The sequence below is a fragment of the Thermobia domestica genome, unplaced genomic scaffold, assembly GCF_964235325.1.
Source record: "Thermobia domestica unplaced genomic scaffold, izTheDome1.hap1.1 HAP1_SCAFFOLD_1004, whole genome shotgun sequence".
Lineage (NCBI taxonomy): Eukaryota > Metazoa > Arthropoda > Insecta > Zygentoma > Lepismatidae > Thermobia > Thermobia domestica.
Window position 1 is genome coordinate 43,273 of NW_027656714.1, and position 20,076 is coordinate 63,348.

The following is a 20,076-nucleotide window of genomic DNA, read 5'->3' on the forward strand; positions in this document are numbered from 1 at the left end:
TTCTTGTACGCCTTATATCTGGAGAACTACATATACTGTAGCCAAACCCAAACTATCACTTAACTTAGTATGATGTGCTTATTCCGTAGAAAATACGAAAACTCGATTAAGGGACCGTTCAAAAATTTTTGGGAGCCCTGATCCAAAAACTAATTATTGGCCCAGACTTTTGATCCATTTTTGATTTTCCTAAAATACTTGTTTATCGTAAGTAGTCAATGCGGACTGACACTCCGCATGCACTCCATGAGTACTATATGTTCTAAAACAGAAAAATAAATTGCATTGTAAAATTCAATATTTCTAACGTAGAACAAAGGTTTCTGCTGTACTATACATTTTTTTAAAGTTTTATTATGTTTTTTGTACAATAAAAGAGTTTTTATGCTGATTTTTTTTCGTATTTGCATCTCATTTCTAGTATTTTTTTCGGGTTATCTGATGTGTCCTTGCCACCTAATTCCGAAGATAATCGGAGGTTTACTATATTTATAATTCGAATAATTTAATACTTTCGCCACTTATTATTCGAATCAATATTCGAGCAAATCGTTTATTGAAATGATTACTTGAATGCATATTCAAACAATTGCTTGTTATTCAAATAACTATACGGTATTCGTTTACTTAAATTAATTGTTGTAATAGTAATACAAATTCTTATTTTACTTTTATACTTGAGTAAGGAATATAAGCTCCCTCCCTGGCGTTTGGCGCGGGGGACCTTGGTTCGATTCCCTGTGGGAGCTCTTGCGGTTCAGATCCCACGTTAAGCTGTAAGTCGAGTCTCATATAGCCTCAGTGCTGAACGGGACGCTAAATTCCAAATAAACAAACCAATCGTATAAGGATTATTCAACTATATAATTTTCGAATAATCGAATGTATAATGTACAGTCAGCGACAAAAGTTCTTTCTGTTTGGTAAAATTTATTTTGGTGATAACAGTGATATGGCTGCCATGTACAGAAAACTACATGCTTTTCAATTTAGTGAACAGAAAGAACTTTTGTAACTGACTGTACATATACTAGAGAAGTAGTGGTTTGTGATGCTATATAACTGTACATATGCTACCCCATCATACCCTAAGGGCGACGGTGGCTCAGTGGTAGAGCGTTCACCTCTGGTGCCTGGGGTCCCGGGTCGGGTCAAGTGAGCTTTGTGGTGGACAAACACCGGTGCGTGGGTTTTCTCACGGTTCTCCCGTTTCCTTCCACTTTCTTCATTCCACCATTTCATTCATTATTTCATTATCATCGTCTCGTTTAGCCTACCTGGCATAACCGTGGGACGTAAAACTTAAAGATTTCATTTAATTTCCATCATACCCTAATAATATCGTACTTTCTGCTAAATTAATACTATAACCAACTTTTAATTTAAAACAGTATTAAATTTAAATATGATGTGGTGTATATTTTAATAATACAATCACATCAGAAAATTGGTTGTAATAAAACACTATTAATTAGCTAAGAAGAAAACTACAATGTGTGGAGTTTAGTTCTATTTGAAATGGCGGTAAAGATATTGTCTCATACCTCCGTTTCCTTTCCTCTGGGCTTTCCGTCTAAATTTTCTTATAAAAATGTTGCGAGACGATAATCTATTTATTACGCGTGAGTAGAACTCTTTGTATCTACAAAGAGGTGTCAATGGTTATGTTAGTTGCGTTATGTGAAAGTTATTCTTTGTAACCTAAAGGAAGCTTCCGATTTGAAAGTAACTTCACCATTATGTTCAACAAACTTTCTCATTTCGCATTTTGGTCATGTGCAAACTAGTTTTCCTTCTTTCTGTCTTTATTTTTTTTAGTACCCCATATGATAGTGTACGAGATCTAAAATTAAATATTTTTAAAAGCGAGTTAATTGAGAAATGTCTTCCTTATCGTTCATGGAATAGTAAACAAAAAAAAAAAAAAAACGTCTTCTGCTGAAGCTATGTAGCTAGTTATCGTAAAATGTGCTTATGAATTATTCATTTTCACTTTTGTTCTTCGTTTTTTTCAGGCACATATATCCGCAGATCAAGACGAGACGCCATCGAAATGTTTGACTATGCACAGATTGAGAAGAAATTAGTTGGTGAGCTTGGAGATGATGTTTGTATTTACGAATCAGTCTGTGAGGAATACGCCAAGAAAGCCAAACTTCAAGATAAAGAAGGAATCAATTGGCTCAAAGTGTTCAAGTAAGTTTAGCAGCGTCATTGTCAGTAATTATATTTTGTGAAAGTTAAACTAGCGTTTAGTGACTAGATGCAAGGGCGCCGAGTTCTCTCTAACTTTGGGGGTCCATTCAGATGTGTGTTTGGTTGCAGATAAGGGTCTAGGAAGGCATATATGAGAATTTTAAAACAAATTGAATTCAAATTATGCCAAATATGGTATATTCATAAAAATACACATAACAGTAAAAAATCATGTAAAAAACATATTTCTACAAATACATGAGAGCCCACATGAGCATTGGGAAGCCAGGGCCCCCTGGCCAACCAAGCTCGGTGCCCTTAACTAGATGGTTTAGATATGAAGATTGTTTTTTTTTTAACCCTTTGAGACCGGAGTGGTATATGAACACACAGCCCATTGTTCCGTTGATGAAAGATGTAGGAAATAAACACAACGTTTAGACAGAGGACAGGTATATCATTTGTGTTCAACTTGCCAAATAATTCATCCAATAACCAATCAGAGGCTTGGATAGCTTTTAGGGCGGTCATTTGCTTCGTCTTTCAAGGAAGACTGAAATCTTTCCCTAAAGAAACTCTTTAGTGGCGGCCGTGACATATAAACATAGTCGATCGTTCCATTAATGAAAGACGTGTATACAAACACGTCAGAATGGAAAGGATGAGTGTGGTTTGTAAGCCTCATTTGTGTGCAATTTTTCAAATAAGTCATCCAATAACCAATCATAAACTTGGATGGCTCTTCAAAGTCTATCTTAATCTGTGAAGAATGACTGATAACCGTCCATAAAGAATTTGGTCACAGAAATGACCAACAGTTTTAGCGTTTGCACAGTTTTGAGGACAATATTCTTGATGAACAAAAATGCATTCATTTAATGAGTAAATTTCTGAAGATGGTGGGCTTTTACATACAGCGCAATATGTGCTCATCAGCAAATCCATCTTAAAACGATATTGTTAATGCTTGCCACCAATTTTATTAGACTTCCACACTATGTATGATAAGTATGGGAAGCTTTATAGAACGGCTATATCTGATTCATCTGTCCGTCTGCCTATTGACAAGTAGCAGAACAAAAACACTAAACGATCGCGAGAACCGGTTTTCTTGGAATCGATTCCGCGTCACTAGATGTAGCCCCACTCCTACTTTACCCTGTATTTAAACCGAAAGTGGTTGAGATCTACAATCTCAGTTTCCAAAACTGATCCCTATAATAATAATAATAATAATAATAATAATAATAATAATAATAATAATAATAATAATAATAATAATAATAATAATAATAATAATAATAATAATAAATTGTAACAAAAAGCGAGAAGCCGTTTTTAAATATGGATTTAATACTGCAAAAATAGCCTCCACCTAGACTTTTAGAAATCTATTACCATTCGTGGTTTCAGTATTGGTTTCCACAGACAGTGGCGGATCTAGAACGGAAAAATGGGGGCAGCCAGAGCCCAGACTATGATAGCTTGATCATAGGTTTACTATATAAACTTTCAAAAATATATAAATAATAGCTTAAATTATTTTATCTCACACAAAAAACTAGGGGGGTCTAGTGCCCGGCCCTGGGCTAGATCCGCCACTGTTCATAGAGGTAAAACAGTAAGAGATAGCAAAAAATAGCTTTTTGATATAGATCCAGCATGTCAAGGAGAAGTTACATTTTAATCTTTATTCTTATATTTAAACCTGAAGTGGTAGAAACAAGTACAATTTTCGGTTTCGATGTTGTTTCCAATGACTAAAAGATATACCGCATTGACTTGATACCTAGTCTTCTATTCCAAGCGCTGCTATCGGCTGAAGGAATTCCACTCCCTTTCGCTAAGGCTCACTTGCTTAGCAACAGCTGAACCCTTATCGGTTCGTCACGTGGGTGTGTAGCAGGTGTGAGCTTTAGTTCACATTTTTGTCACGGCTCAAGACATTTTGGCAGCACTATAGTAATAGTTGTAAAAGAGAGCGAGAAACTGTTTCTGATATGAATTCAGCATCCGAGGAATAGATTTCATCTCACGATAAGTAATTGTAAAATAATTCCACCTATATTTTCCGGGGGGGATGATAGAACTAGCTTGTTTTTATAAGAGAATGAATACGGATGAAGTTGAACTGATTTTGAGTTTAACGTCCCGCTCAGCAGCGAGGCTATATGAGACGTGGACCTAATAATTAACATGGAATCCGAACCACATGAACTCCCTCCGGAAATCGAACCCGGGTCCTCCCACGCCAAAGATGCGTACGCTAACAGCTTAGCCACGAAGGAGCTCTACAGATGAAGTGTAAGAACAAATTTTCATAATAGCTACGTACAATCGTTTCATTGTATTAGTGAGAAAGTGCACAAATAATGTATGTTGTCTTCGGAGGTTTTGTGGGGGTTGGACCCGGTGGACACCTCTTTGGATGCGCCCCTGGAACTACTACTTCCGGTTTCAGTATTGAATTCGCAATATTCCAGGATTTGATTTGGTTTAATCATATAAATCTTATAGGTGCTTGTATATTACCCATATCGTTAATTCTGCGTTAGTGATCAGTATAGTGTGGAAATTTTTATGAAATCGGCTTCCTCTCTGGATTAATACATCTAAAAAAAAAAAAAAAGAAAAGAAAAAAAAGCTAAGTAGTATATTACATTTACCACCGTTATTATTATTGCTTTTAGGCCTTATTATTATGATTGAACCAGGGCCGTGTAGTGGAAAATCAGCGCCCGGGGCGAGAGTATACAACGGCGCCCCATACATATATTCCAAGCAATTTTTCCTCCTTTTTTCCTTTTTTCTCCCGAATTTTTCGCCCCCCTTACTTCGGCGCCCGGGGCCGTGGCCCCGCTCGCCCTCTCTTCGGCATGGCCCTATATTGAACTGAGAGAAAGAAGCACTTCATGGTCCATTTTTGTTACTCTGCGGAAGACCTTTTGACTGATTTTCACGTAATTAGGCGTGAAATTAGAGTACTGGTTCCCTGAGTGACGACACACTCTACTGAGTGCAGAACTAAGTACAGAAAGCTTCATCATTTTTAAAATTTTACAATTTCGTTACCTACCGATTAGGAATCACTGAGTTAAAGGCTCCAAGAAGGAGAGCTCTCACATCGTTTTTTTTTTTTTTTTCTCAATCGCCTGCATCGTTGACGGATAGTTACGGAAACACTTTGTCATATATTGGTTTTGATATTGAAATGTATTGTTCCAATATTGTGCACTACTTCGGTTTTGAACTATGGATTCTCAATACGAAAAGTTTCAGGATACTAAAGAAGACGGCATGTTTCATATTTTATCAAGATATTAAAAAAAAAAAAATCAACTCTGTACAAGGAAATAAATGTTCGTGATAAATTTGCATGAAGACATCTTTGTTCTGCATTCCATTTTCTCTTCCACTTAATTGTATTTTCCGTGTTCTATTTCTTCTAACCTAAGAGCTGAACCTGACATGTGCTTGTCAACTAGGAAACAACATCAGGAAGAGACAAACAAGGTATAGGGTTACCAAATGTTCCCTTTTTCAGATCCTAAAAGTTCTAGCTATTCCATTAAGTTATCAAGTAATTTAACATTTTCTGAACTCTAAAACTGTCCTCTTTTCAAGTGTTTAAAATCAATATAGATAGTCATAGCAAGGAAACACCATTATCCAGAGCCGGGTAAATGCAGAACTTAAGCCACCACAGAGCCAACATAGGAGAGCATTGAAATTTTGGTATAAGGGAACCAAATACACAATTTAAGAACAAACACGAAATTGAAATAAAACTATGAATGTTTATTAATGTATATTTATGAATGAACATGCATTTAAACTGTAATTTTGAATATTTCTGGTGTAAATTTAAAGTAAGTTTTTCAATTTTTATTTTATCTTCCCTGAAATAAAGAAAAACAAGCATTTCCTTCCTGATTCTATACCGGAGTGCCGCTCTTGCTTCAAACGCTGTGCCGGAGCGTCGACCCGCTCCGCTCTGGCTCCACTATATCCCTAAGTCTTACCACACAGCCTCGATGCTGAAAATGGGCACTTAACTTCAATAAAAAAAATTAACCAATCCTGATGAACTAGTACATGGAAGCTCTCTAATCATCAAGAACACTCAGATCTAGGCACCAGACTACGAACGACGCCTAATTGGAAGATCTACGGCCGATGGACAAACATCAGTGACAGTTCATGTCAGGTAGCATGTCTTCCTGTTAAACTCATCCACCCTAAAGCCTATGTTTTCTGCCATTTTTCTACTTCTGTTTCTGCACTCAAGCAAAAAGATTGGCGACAGGATTATTCTTTAAACTTATACTTCAACTACAGAAAATTGCTTTAAGAAGTCCATTTTCACTCTCAATAAATGTATAAAATTCCTTACAAGTATATTTCAGATTTTTCCTGATGCAGTACCGTCATCTCTTTAAAATTATCTAAACACATGAGCAAAATATATTACTCGTTGATAGATGGTGAAAAGTGACAATTTTGGATTTACAGAATGAAAGTTAAGTTTTAAATCTATATTTCGAACCAAAGCCTGTGACAAACATCTTGTCATTTCAGCTAAACGAATAAAACGCAAGCTCTGACGCGACGTTGGCGAGTGTTAAAGGGGTATGGCTATGGCTAAGCAGACGAAATACAGCGCGATCAGGTAGCAGGGGATAGACGTGGATCTGTACAAAATAAACGTGGCAATACCGCTGGGCTCTGATTTGCTAGCAGCATTTAAAGGGAACTTGGAGCGCCGCCTTCAAATGCCAAGATGTTTGTCACGCCGTTTAGTTCGATTCTCATACAATTATTTTCGTAAACCTAGATATGAAGGTTTTCTGTATCTTTGAGGAATGGTGGTGAATGATCTTTTGAGTGGACTTTATTAGTGGATTTTAATTTGTGTATTTCGTGAATTTTGCTGGTAAACTACCTCGGGAATTATTATTATTATTATTATTGAAAACTAATTATGATTATTTGTTTGCTTTCTAGGAGGTACACAGATACTGAAGTCCACAACAGAAAGAACTATTTGCTCAGCGTATTTTTAGGAGATATCGTTGCTTCACCAACACTGTGCCAACAACTAGCCAAAAGAGGAAGGAAGTGTCATCAATAGCGTGGGTTTATTTAAAAAGAAAACTGTAAATTAATATATAAAATTACGAGAGAGATATAAGTACCATGAAATGTGAAATAAGTATCAGATATTTATATTTCTCTCTGTGTGTTTTGTGAATTAGTTCTTTCATTACTCGACGTTTGGAACTTCTTTGCTGAACGTGAAAGCAGTAAGTATCTGGAAGGTGACAATTGTAATTCTGCGCCAGACCTACAGTCTCTCTTGGATATAATTATTATGTTAACTGAATATCGTGTGTCGTGATATTCACTACAAAATATACTATATTCCTGAAGTGTGTATATCTACATCCAACGGAGAAGATTAAATTTTATTGAGGACTATTATCCATATGGACATTTGTGATGAAATTGAATTACAGGTACAACCTGTTATCTAAGTCTTCTAGTTTTCGGATATTTTGGCTATCTTTATTCAACTTACAACAACAACAAAATCACGTTTGAGATGCCTGTTCCACATAACTACAAATCTGTTCCTTTAGAAGTTCTGAAATTTTGTAAACCCTTTGTTATTTCTTGTTTGTCAGAAATTTTGCATTACATTGTACTTAGTAGTTTATTTTCACATAATGTAATGTACAGATTATCTTTAGTCTGATTGTTTTCAATTATATTTGTGCCGTTTTAATATGTTTATTGTAGATAAAGTGTACTGTATGTACTCATTTTGACTGGTGACTGTATGACAAATTCAACTCATAGGTAATTTATTATAGGGTAAATGCTGTCACTTTCTTTTGAAGAATCATGTACCAAAGTGTAGTGACATTCCCTGTTATTGTATTAGGAATGTATCTACTTGAATCGAGTTTTGTTATAAAGGCATAAGTCCAATTTTATGGCATATTCACTTTTTGTTTAACATCTTCAAAACTACTTTCCTAGAGATGTTGAAACAGATTATAAGGAAGGGTGTATTGTTGAGCGATTTACTTCCTACGTTTCCTTTATCTTATGTAAAGAGAAGGAAGACCCCGTCGAGATTTCTGTCAGTAACCGGTGTCATTACCGAGATACGAGATTTAACACGAGTAGAAGGGTTAGGACAACCAAAATAACTTTTAATTAAATTCTAGACACATAATTCAGTATTTAAACGAGTAAGCCCAGTGAAAGGATCCTAAGCATTGGTGTGAGGGAGACTCCCGAGTGGCTAGGTAGATTAATATTTCAATCGATTTTTGAGATACTCAGATACTTCAAACTTAATAATTCCCTTCGAGCGTACTCAGACTCACAGTTTAGAGAAAGAACTTCAGAAACAAATGAACAGCAAATGTCAGTACAATGTGAATTAAGTTGCTTTGCTTACTCACATACATCTATGTATTTTGTTCTGTTGTCCAGTCCGTAGAATATCCACATAAATACATGAATTCACTGATCACTGTCATAATAAAAGTTCCAATGATTCGCAATTCAAGTCTGTGTTGCACCGAGAATGTCAGAATAGTTACGCATCCATATGCTGGCGAAGGAGCTGAAGTGGGTCTTTTTTTTTTTTTTTTTTTTGTATCATCGAGTTGTGGCTTCCAGAGGAACCAACGTCACTATATACAGACTGAAAGCTTGGACGTCAACAGAGTAATATCTAAAATTTCGAGGTTCGATCGAAGGACTCCTAATATCCTAGAGATTGAAACGAAAATAGTCTTAAATACATCCTGGTATCGAGTCGATTTAAAAACACCAACGAAAGAGAAAATAGTAATAGAAGTGTCTAAAGAAATTCCCTTGCCCTATACGTCGATGTGATGATTGGGTAGCATCTTTTTGTTCCATCTTCGCGGATTAGGATCAATTTCATTTTGCCGTATGAATTTGGAGAGTGTATTGCACGTCGAAATTGATCTTTGTATTTACTTTCGGTGCTGGAGCTTGAATTGGATGATGTTGGACTGATTGATTTAGCAAACGTTTCCCTTGCTATGCGTTTGTGTTGCCGAGAAGATAGTTATAATTATTGAGTTTAATGTGATCACTGTTAGAAATGTTCCATTAAGAAATAAAATTAATTAAAAAGACAAAATGAGCGAAAAGTAAAGTAAAGAAAAAACTTAAGTATTGTCAACGTGTTGCTCCGTTCCAATGTATCTGATTTTTAATTTATTTTATATTTTATTTTCAAAATTGAAGATAACAAAAAATTTATTTCAAATAATTTTTAAAATCGGTGATTATATTACGATATAGCATAGGTAGACATTTCGAATTGCTGTATTAACAACCAAAATATTATGAGTTTTGTTTAAAAGGGTCTTTTCTTGTAACTTGCCAAAGGTTTTATTCTGTGGACTGATGCTCTTTAAACAAAACTCGATTCACTTCTTAATTAACTTACATTTTCATGATTTTACTTACATACAGTCATTGACACAAGAAACACCGGTTCACCGACAATAATGATAGTTTTTAAGTAGACAGGAACAATTTGTTTTACAAATAGGATTCATACAAAACTTTCGGTGTGCTAGTATTCCATCTTGTGTGCTTATTTTGGTACCTCCATGGGATTTTTTAATATTATGTCGTCCCAAAATAAAAGCAAATAGAAACAAAATTAAAACGTAAAATAAGAAAATGAAAACAGTTGCAGAACTTTAAAAAGTAATGGTTTTTAAATTTTAACATTTTAAAAATATATATATTTCTACTAGTTTTCCTCAGACAGCGGTATTTTTCATATTGCGAACTTGTTTTGTATACATAATCATTGAAAAAATAACATTTGTGTGATGCTTACGTGTAATTCCTGTTGCGAACTATATATAGTGTGTTTCTTCAATTTCGGCAATTTATTACTTGATTGTGCACGCTATTTTTTAAAGAACTCTTTTATAATATTACACAAACGGTGAACTACAATCTTGAGTGAAAAGCAGAAATTAGTTGTGTATTAACTGCAACATCTACTAATAAGGTATTACCATAAATAACTGATATCTACATAATTTTACCAGGCGATCGAAGGTTCAACAAATTCATATTGTAACTGGTTTGTTCACTATAATTCATGAAATCTAGCTACATTATGACTGACTATGAAAGAAAAAAAATACAGTATGCTATTTGCATAAATCTCTCATAAGGAACTTTTAGAATTTTTACTACTACTTTCTCCAATAACAGAATTTATGTAATTATAAGTTCGTGCATAAGTAAGTGATAAATTACAAGAGGAAGTCATTCATAATTGTGTATACACGTGTTGTAAAGTTGCAAATTCGAAGTAAAACAGATGTATCTATCCAGGTTCATTACATTAGATCATCATTGTGTCATAAACAATGCAACATTAAGCAAAGACATCAACCAATCACAGACCAAAATAAGAGAGTTTTCTGATTGTTTCTTGTTCCCAAACTTTCTAATGAATGTACGGATAACATTTGCTGGAAATATACCCTAGATTATGTGTTATTATAATCCTGACAACAAAATACCTCTTATGATTATAGTGCAGAGAGGCATATGAATTGTTTGTGGTTACATACACATGAAATTGATGTCAATAGAAGCAAAACCTCAAAAAGTATTGTGTTGCTTCGCCATCTTGTAATACGATAGACATGAAGACGATATTTCTACTCACAGATAGGTAATCTGGTGAACTCAAAAGACGTAGTGATTTGTGGTTTCAACTGTTGCAAATCTTGAAGCAACAGTTGAAGTATGTGCCTTGTGACTTTCATGTGACCCCACAATAACAAATCACAAAGACTAACTGTCCAACATTGCCTGTCCAACATACATATTCACTATAAGTTTAAATAAATACGAATGCGAATATGACTCTTTTCGTACTATATGAAATAATTAGTAGTTAAATAAAGCCAGTAAAGTAATATGACAAAAATGAAAATTAATCACTGTATAATTTGTTATTACAAATATCTCATCAAATTTATCATATTACTTCATGCTCTGTATTTTTTTTTTTTTTTTTACATCTGTTGCTCATTTAAGCTCTAGTGCCATAATAAGTATATATTGTTTATAAATCAAAACATAAAGAACATTTTAAAACTAAAGGCAAAACAAATTCATTTGTTTTTAAAAAAGAAAGAAATTATTTCTTACATGCACTTTAATTTAAAAGGCCATCTCATAAGTTAAGTTTCGTGAGAAAGTCTTTGTTCGGGATCGCTGGTATTCACGGAATCTTCGTATACGAAATATGGAGGGGAAACTTAAAATTTTGATAAAATTTTGAAGCTTACATTATTTGTTTTTGTAATATTTGTTTTTGCTCAAATATCAACAGATGCATTGGCTAACACGTTTTTACTTCCAAAAGAAATATATACCATGAATATGATCATTCTTTACCTCTGTAACACTTGTTCTTAATATATTAGCTACGGTAATTTTTAAAGTTTGATACTATAGAATCGAGAAACATGTATTTGAGCACCCACAAATGTCAACAAATCTAACATCGATATTCAGAGGTTTTATAATATCAGTTTGTTATTGAGGCATATATATATATATATATATATATATATATATATATATATATATATATATATATATATATATATATATATATATATATATATATATATATATATATATAAGATTGTCTTCTTGACCTGTCTCTAGTTGAAACTTACATGTTACTTACAGCAAGAAAAATCGAAAAAGTGAATAAGGAATTTATTTCTATTATCTACAGTATGTGTTACATGTATTTTTTTAAAAAATTAGAATACATATTTCATACGGTATAAATTGTTTCATACAAGAAATGAAATAAGCTTTAATTATACAAATAAATTAGACATTAAAGTATGTTAGTAATATGTTTATAATAGCTGAATGTTTTCGATTTGATGTAACACAAACAGAATTAAGAATCAAGTCTTGAATTTAAGCTGACGAAGATTTTCATTACACTTAAATCGGAATATATTGGCAATTAAGAAAGTTAAATTAGTAAGACTCTATACTGTAGTTCTGTGTTAAACCCTAAAGTAAGGCATTATTAGTAAAGTTATTATAAATATATTTTTGTTATTTTTATTATGTTTAGTGAACTACAAGCAAACCTTTCATTCTCTGTAAAACTCATCATACAAATTGTATAGCATATAATTAGACAAGTTTTAACGTCCATTTGATATATATATGTTTAATTTATAAACCTTTTAAATTTAAAATATAAACTTTTCTCGAATTCAGAATGGTATATTTTGTAATTAAACGACATTGTGTTATACATTGAATTGTATAATATGTATTACAATAGATAAATAAACAGTATAGCTATTTGATATGTTAGAAGATTGTATATTTTGTTTACAAAAATAAAAAAAATAAAATAATGTCCAATATTAACACGTATTTCAAATGTAATTTTGTTCATTCGATTCTAAAAGTTCTGCCTTGTTCACGTTCATGGATTTCCTTTCCCAAAACTTTATTACACTTTTATAACAAGTGAAATACGAACAGTCGTTAAAAAATGGTCTTTCATTTGATTCTTTTCTGTACAAGACTGACCGTTAATTGCTGAACAGTATTTATTTTTTCTGTCCAAGACTAAATTTTAATTGCTATTTGGACAGTATTTATTATTTTTTCTGTCAAGGTTAAATTTTAATTGCTATTTGAACTAAGGATGTTATAAAATAGAGGATCTGCCCATACAACAAAATCGTGAAGCCATACGTCACAGCTTCGCCACACATACTCTGCCCACTCCGCGCCTCTAAGATCGCAATGTTTCGAGCCAACAACCATGGCGGAAACGAGAGTAGCCAATCAGACGTGCCGGCTCAGACGATGCTCGATTGTTTTTCGGCTTCATTGAGTTCATATGATGAAGATACGTATGGGCAGATCCTCTATTTTATAACATCCTTGATTTGAACAGTATTTATTACGTTTTTATCATGCTCAATGTATTGATTTAGAGCTATGTGCATAACTTAGGAACTAAAAAGTCTAGATATCACATACTTGTATAATAGATCAAGGCCTATCACAATGGCAAGTTTGATTGAAATCGAATGAGTTTGGTTGACTTTTTTTTTAAAAAAATGTGACTCCAAATTTGACTGCCTGTAACTCGAGAATCAAAAGCCTTCAGAGGATAGTATTTCACACAGTTGTACAGGATGTCACAAAAGTAATGGCGAAAAATGGAACCACAGATTCCTGGCACCAAAACAAGAAAAAACATTTATATCGCATATAGTCTGGAAGTGGACAGGAGTAGAGCTAGACAGCTTCGAATGTGAAGAGAAGTTTCTGATGTTATTTCGAAGATGCTAAAAATCCGGTACAACTTCACGGAATTTTTACGCACGCCATCTACAACATCATCTAAACGTTTACTCTGGTTTGTTTCCCTCGATCGTTGACACCTATATGCCTCTTTGAATTCATTCGTCAGAAACGCCACCAGAAGAGATTTGTAATTATAAATATATTTAATACTACTGTGTAGGAAAAATCTTGCATTGCATGTCAGCGTATCTTGTCCATAGCCGGTCCTGAGACTTATTTCGTTGCGTAAAAATCAATGGGTACAGCTGAACCTTGACCTAATCATACGAACCAGTTACTGGTTAAAGAAAGTGTTCTTTCGCGATAGAACTTGATTCATCTACTTTCAAGCATTTTCTGATTCATGCGTGGTCAGTGTTTTTATTTCTTTGAACATACAGTATATAATGAAATAATACATTACATCCACAGCAATATTGGGATTAATATATGGTGTTCATTGAACAACACGCTCTGAACCAGAGAGATTCATCTTAGAATGAAGAAAAGTTTCATGCGTCATCTACTAATAATTTTACTTGCTTAAAGACCTGACTCAGTGCTATCAACTGCTGTCAGTGCGGAGAAAAGTTACGTGTAAGTTGGGTTGCATCTGTCCGGGCGTTTTACAAACTGCAAATTATCTGGACTCCAAGTAATGGGATTAGAGCACTTAGGGGAAGGGATACTTTTGCTGGTGGCTGTACATGTGCATGCAATCGTGTCATGGATAACAACTTTTTTCTGTTTGGTTTCCTTCTTTACTGTACCGTTTCATTACTCCTGCTGTACAGACATTCGGCGAATCCTTAAATGACGTATGGAGAATCTCTGGCACAGTTATGTAACATGCGTTTAATATGTCCAGCTGATATGATTTTTATGTCTTTCTGAACCAACTTCGTAGCTAATATTATTATTCCGTTGGCAGGTGTAAAGATCTTTTCTTCCCACATTCGAAGCTGTCTAGCACCGCCTCTGTCCATTTCCGGAATACATGTCATATAAACATTTTTTTCTTGCTTTGGTGCTAGGAATCCGTGGCTTCATTTTTCGCCGATACTTTTAGGACACCCTGTATAATAGGCAAAGGTCTAACGTCATGCCAAGTTTGATTGAAAGCGGATGAGTTCGAAGTATGACTTTAGTTTTCGAAAGTACGATTCAAAATTTGACAACCCATAACTCAGAAACCGAAAGCCTGCACGACATATTTCACATGTTTATATTGCAAATTACCATCATATCAAGTATGATCCCAGTCGGTGAGTATGATTTTTTTCGAAGATATGACTCAAAAATTTGACCGCTCATAACTCGGAACCCATAATATTTTACACTTTTTAAAAAAGGAAGTAAAAGTCTACTATCATGCCAAGTTTGATCTTTCGTACAACTCGTAATGTCTGATTTTTCGGGAAGAAATTAAGTTAAGGACGAAAATCCAATGCATTATATTCTGCTTTCGAATATGGAGTATTAAAAATGCTCGTCCGTTACTTCTCTACTTTTTCACCTAAATAATATAACAGAAATCAAAGAACAGCACTACTTTTTTTAGTTTTACGTCCCACGATTATACCGACTAGGCTAAAGGAGAGGGCGATGATGAGAAATGAATGAAATGGTGAAATGAAGAAAGTTGGAGGAAACGGGAGAACCCCAAGGAAACCCACGCACACGGTGTTTGTCCACCACAAAGTTCACTTGGCGGGAGCAGGGTTTGAACCCGGGATCCCATGCACTAGAGGTGAACGCTCTACCACTTTTTTTAAAAAAAGTTAATCGAACGTGTCTCAGTAACTTACTTGAATTACTTATTACTAATTTTACTTGCTTTGCTCTTTTTAACTTGCTTGTAAAATCACCTAGAACGACAGGGACATGAACACAGAAATATCGAGGACAGTTAAAATTACAAAGGATCTCCCACCTGGAATCGAACCCGGGACCCCGTACACCAAAGGCTCACTTGCTAGCTACTAGACCAGCTCGGAGGGCGCCACTGAGCTACCGCGGTTCCCAACAATACTACTTTGTCAAAGAACTTGTCATAGAAGAAGCAAATATTACAAAAGTAAAACGTAAATATTTTGTTGGTAAATATGTGTCAGACCCATTTTTTTCAGGGCATATCATGTTGCTTCAATATGAATATTTAACAAAGAGAGATTGAGATATGCATCGTTCAAAGAAAAAAAAATATAATACTGTTTTGTGCTTCCATGATGTTGGCAATGGATGAGTCAAGTAATTACGTCACTTCCGGAACAACGGAGGTTCAAGGTTCCAAAAGTTGAGCTTTCGATTTCAAACGACACAGCATCTACATTTTCAAACAATAAATAAATAAGAAAGAAAAACGAAATAAAGTATGAGCCTTTACAATATATTTTGATATTTTTATTTTTCATGCATCGTTATCTTTGAAGTTTTCTCTTTGGAAAATGTAGACAAAAATTAAAATTGTCTAATTCACTACGATTTTTTTAATTCAGCACAAAATACTGTGTATAACATTATTAGTTCCATATGCAGTACAATTCTTTCGAATCCACCAGAAACAAATGGTACTGGAAGTAAGTCTCGTTTGACCCAGCCATTATAAGTTCCATATGTATGGAGGCACCGTGACTCAGTGGTAGAGCGCTTACTTCTGGTGCGTAGGGTCCCGGGTTCGATTCCCCGTCCAAGCAAGTTTGGAATGGACAACATCGTGTCCGTGGGTTTTCTCGGGGTTTTCCCGTTTCCTCCTACTGTGTTATTCTGACAATTCTTCTATTATCGTTGTCTCCCTTATTGCCTTAATCGTTGTCTCCCTTAGGCGAAAGAGTATAATCAAGGGACGTTAAGCTGGAAAGATTTCGTGCATAACACTTTGTGGAACCCACAGGAAACAAATCATGTCGGAAATGTATATCTTGTTTGATTTACTCACTGTAAGCTACACATGTAGGACAATTCTCTGGAACCCATTGGAGACAACTGATGTCAGAATTATTGGAAGAAATACATTATTGACCCATACAATGTAGAACATTTCTTAGGAAACCCAACGGAAACAAATGATGAAGGAAGTATGTTATGTTTGGCTGATCTATTAGGTATCAATAATTAATTGTACCGTTGCATAAATTGGTCAATGGCGTAAATAAACTGAATGAATCACTGTGAAAAAAAATGTAGGTGGCGTACTTAAAAAGGTAGATTACATGCGTAATTCCCATAGTTTTTGGACTTAACGTACAGCAGACGTATAACTGAAAACGCACTTTTATTGTATAATACTTTCCGCATAAGAGTTCCATCTATACGTACTTTCCGTATGAAATAACATAGGGAGACAGGATCTCACATACAAATGGACGTATATAACATATAGCTGAGGAATGTAACATAAGTATCTGCATGTGATATACGAAAGACTGTTAGATGTCGGACATCCTTCATTGGCATGATGTAACATCTAAGGGCAGTGCGTATGTACCATATGCATAAAGTATGCTCCATACTGACTTCTGTAGTAAGCAAGAGGATTCCGTATCTTTGTACAATATACCGCTGTTCGGAGAACGGATTTTTCTCAGTGTGTACAGAAAATATTCTCTAAGTGTAATATATCAGCACTATATCGAAGTGGTTCGACCTCAAACATCAATTTGCTCTTTATTCCCTTATTTATTGAGTACTAATTCTGGTACAATGTGGGATGAAGAGCTCTAATTAAGCACTAATTCCTTCTGCAGTTTAATTTTGATTTTGAGACCAGTTTTAGAAAGTGTAAAGTTGGCCCAACCATGTTATTATTCAATATATCTCTTGAATAATTCGAGCAGTAGTTCCTTGTACTTCAGCACTAATTAAGCACTAAATCTTAAAAAAACATTTTTTTTTCTGTAATGTGGTTTGGGCCAACTTCACATGACTCTATAAACAACGTCTTAAATAATACGAACAAAATTTAGCGCCCTAAAATATCATGTCTAAACTGAACTCAACAGTTTCAAGGGAGAGAAACATAACTGTTATCTTCATCTATTGTCTATAGAAAATAAACTAAAAGTAGTTTCTTTCCATTCATTTATAAAGTGACAATTTCGCTTATTTAATATCAAGAATAATTCCATAAAACTTGAATTTTGTCAGTTGCTAACTTGGTATTAGATATATATTTTGCCGATAATCGCATCCTACACCCCTTTTCCGGTATTTTGTTAAAGCGTTGATTCTATTTTCTCTCTAAAAATTATTTTTAAAAAATGCTTTTATTGACAAAGAGTATGTGTGTACGAATGAAAGAAAATTAAATGGGTGGAAAATCCTAAGAGAGTGAGCACGTAGAGCTTGTTCCGAGAAAAACGAGTTGGCTAATCCTATAAGTTTCTTATGAAAAGTCCGACTGTAAAAAGAACATTATTCTGCTTAGATCTTTTTCATCACATGAACTTTCTTAAATGCAGTTGTCATTTATAAACTTATCTCAATTTTGACCAAAATGTTACTTATGCTGTTATTCTTTTCAGTCATTCAATTATAAAAATATGTTAGTGGATATAATATATTAAATAAGAACATTGCACAAACTAAATTACAATCCCCCTTTCTTTTGCCTGTAATGTATACTCGTGAACAGAAAGCAATAGTGTCGAGGTCAAAATGTGAATTTATACTTTAAATATCACCAACTACATTGTAAAATACTACTGGGGCCGCGCTAGCTCAGTGGTAGGGCGTTCACCTCTGGTGCATGGGGTCATTGGTTCGATCTTAGCTCGCGCCAAGTGAGCTTTGAGGTGAACAAACACGGTGTCCGTGGGTTTTTTCGGGGTTCTTCCGTTTCCTCCCACTTTCTTCATTCTACCATTTCCTTCATTTCTCATCATTATAGTCTTCTTTAGCCTAGCCAACATAACTGTGTGTCGTAAAACGTAAAGATTTCGATTTACATTGTACTACTGTTACTTCATTTCCCATATGATGAACCAACGAGTCTATGCAGAATCTGAACTAAGGTAAGAGCCGTAGATTAGAAGTCCACATATACAGAACTAGGTTGGAACAACACCCTTTAGGAAGCAAAGATGTGAGTGGTATCTTCAAAAGGGATCAGCGCATGTGTGGAAGTTGTAAAGATTAATGTTTGTAGTTGTAAAGATTAATAGTTGTAGTAAGAAAAACCTCCACATATGGTAGGATTAAGAATTAAGCGTGTGGATTAAATTGTATACCTAAACTTACATCTAAATTGTAGGTATGGTAGATGAAGTGATCAAAGTAACTATGGAAAATGAGAATCAGGTTGTGGTTGTTAGTTAAGAGGCAAGTCGATGCTGTGATGTAAATGAAGTTTATACATAGATTAAAGTAATCTAGAATATGTAAGAGTAATTTATGATAAAAGTAACTAAGAGGTCAGCATCAGAAAACGTCAGAAATTCAAAAGTATTGAATGATGCCAATTGTTGCACAAACCCACTATATTTGCTGCAAATACACATTTTTTTTTCTCTCCATCTGTTCAAATTATTGTAAACATACCCCTGACTGCGAAATTCTAATTTAAAATTTGAATTTACATATGTAAATTACTTTAGAATTACTAGTTTTCATCACAAAAATAGAACCTTTGTAATACAGTGTTATCTATTACACATTATTCTATGTCAGTTTTTAAACTTCTTTCTCGCCGTTAGGAGTTGACCCAAATTCATCCGATCTGAATGATATTTGGCACGGTGACAGACTTTGATCTACTACACACAGTGGTGCTATTAGCCGGTTCGCTACAACCGGTTGTTAAAATATTTTCAGTTCGTAGAATTGTTTGTTATACCCAGGAACTGTAATTTTTAGTTTAACTATCTTTGTTTTTAGAAATTTTTACAGCTACAAGGCTGAACATATGATCTCTCAACACAAGATATAAGCGTTTATTTCTTAATCTCAAATGCTTAGATATCAAGAATGAGAACTGGGATCACATGAATGTACTGGTGAGGGTTATTTATATTTAAAACGCATACATATCATTATCAATAATTGTTAATCCATTGCTGGATTTAGGTCTTTCCAATACTTTTTGACAACTACCTAATCTGGGATAATTCGTTTCCAAGATATTGGCAGTGCTACCTAATCTCGTCGCACCACTAGGGATGCGCACGAGACAAGATTTCTGGCTGTCTCGTCTCGAAAATTTGCTGTAAAAGTGATGTCTCGACTCGAAAAATGTATATTTTTCTATTGGAAGAGCCGTGTCTCGACTCGTCTCGTGCGCATTCCTACGCATCACTTTGTATTAGAATGTTGTGTAGGTCTTTACTTGACATTTGTAGTATCCAGTAAAAGATTTGGTTTTGTCTACTTTGTATGGTTTATTTCCTAAGACAGCCATGGTGTACTGATTTTTGTAAAAATTTGGAAAGAATTTGTTTGTTTTTATTTATTTAT

General features: G+C 34.4%; 1 protein-coding gene across 1 annotated transcript; it reads left to right on the forward strand.

Annotated features, from left to right (window-relative positions):
* Positions 1-1,997: 1,997 nt before the first annotated feature.
* On the forward strand, positions 1,998-11,856 carry LOC145677532 (uncharacterized). The gene is made up of 2 exons (XM_081748007.1): positions 1,998-2,196; positions 7,201-11,856. Exons 1-2 carry the CDS (start codon positions 2,054-2,056, stop codon positions 7,325-7,327), a joined length of 270 nt encoding a protein of 89 aa, XP_081604133.1. The 5' UTR covers positions 1,998-2,053; the 3' UTR covers positions 7,328-11,856.
* The last annotated feature ends 8,220 nt before the right edge of the window (positions 11,857-20,076 follow it).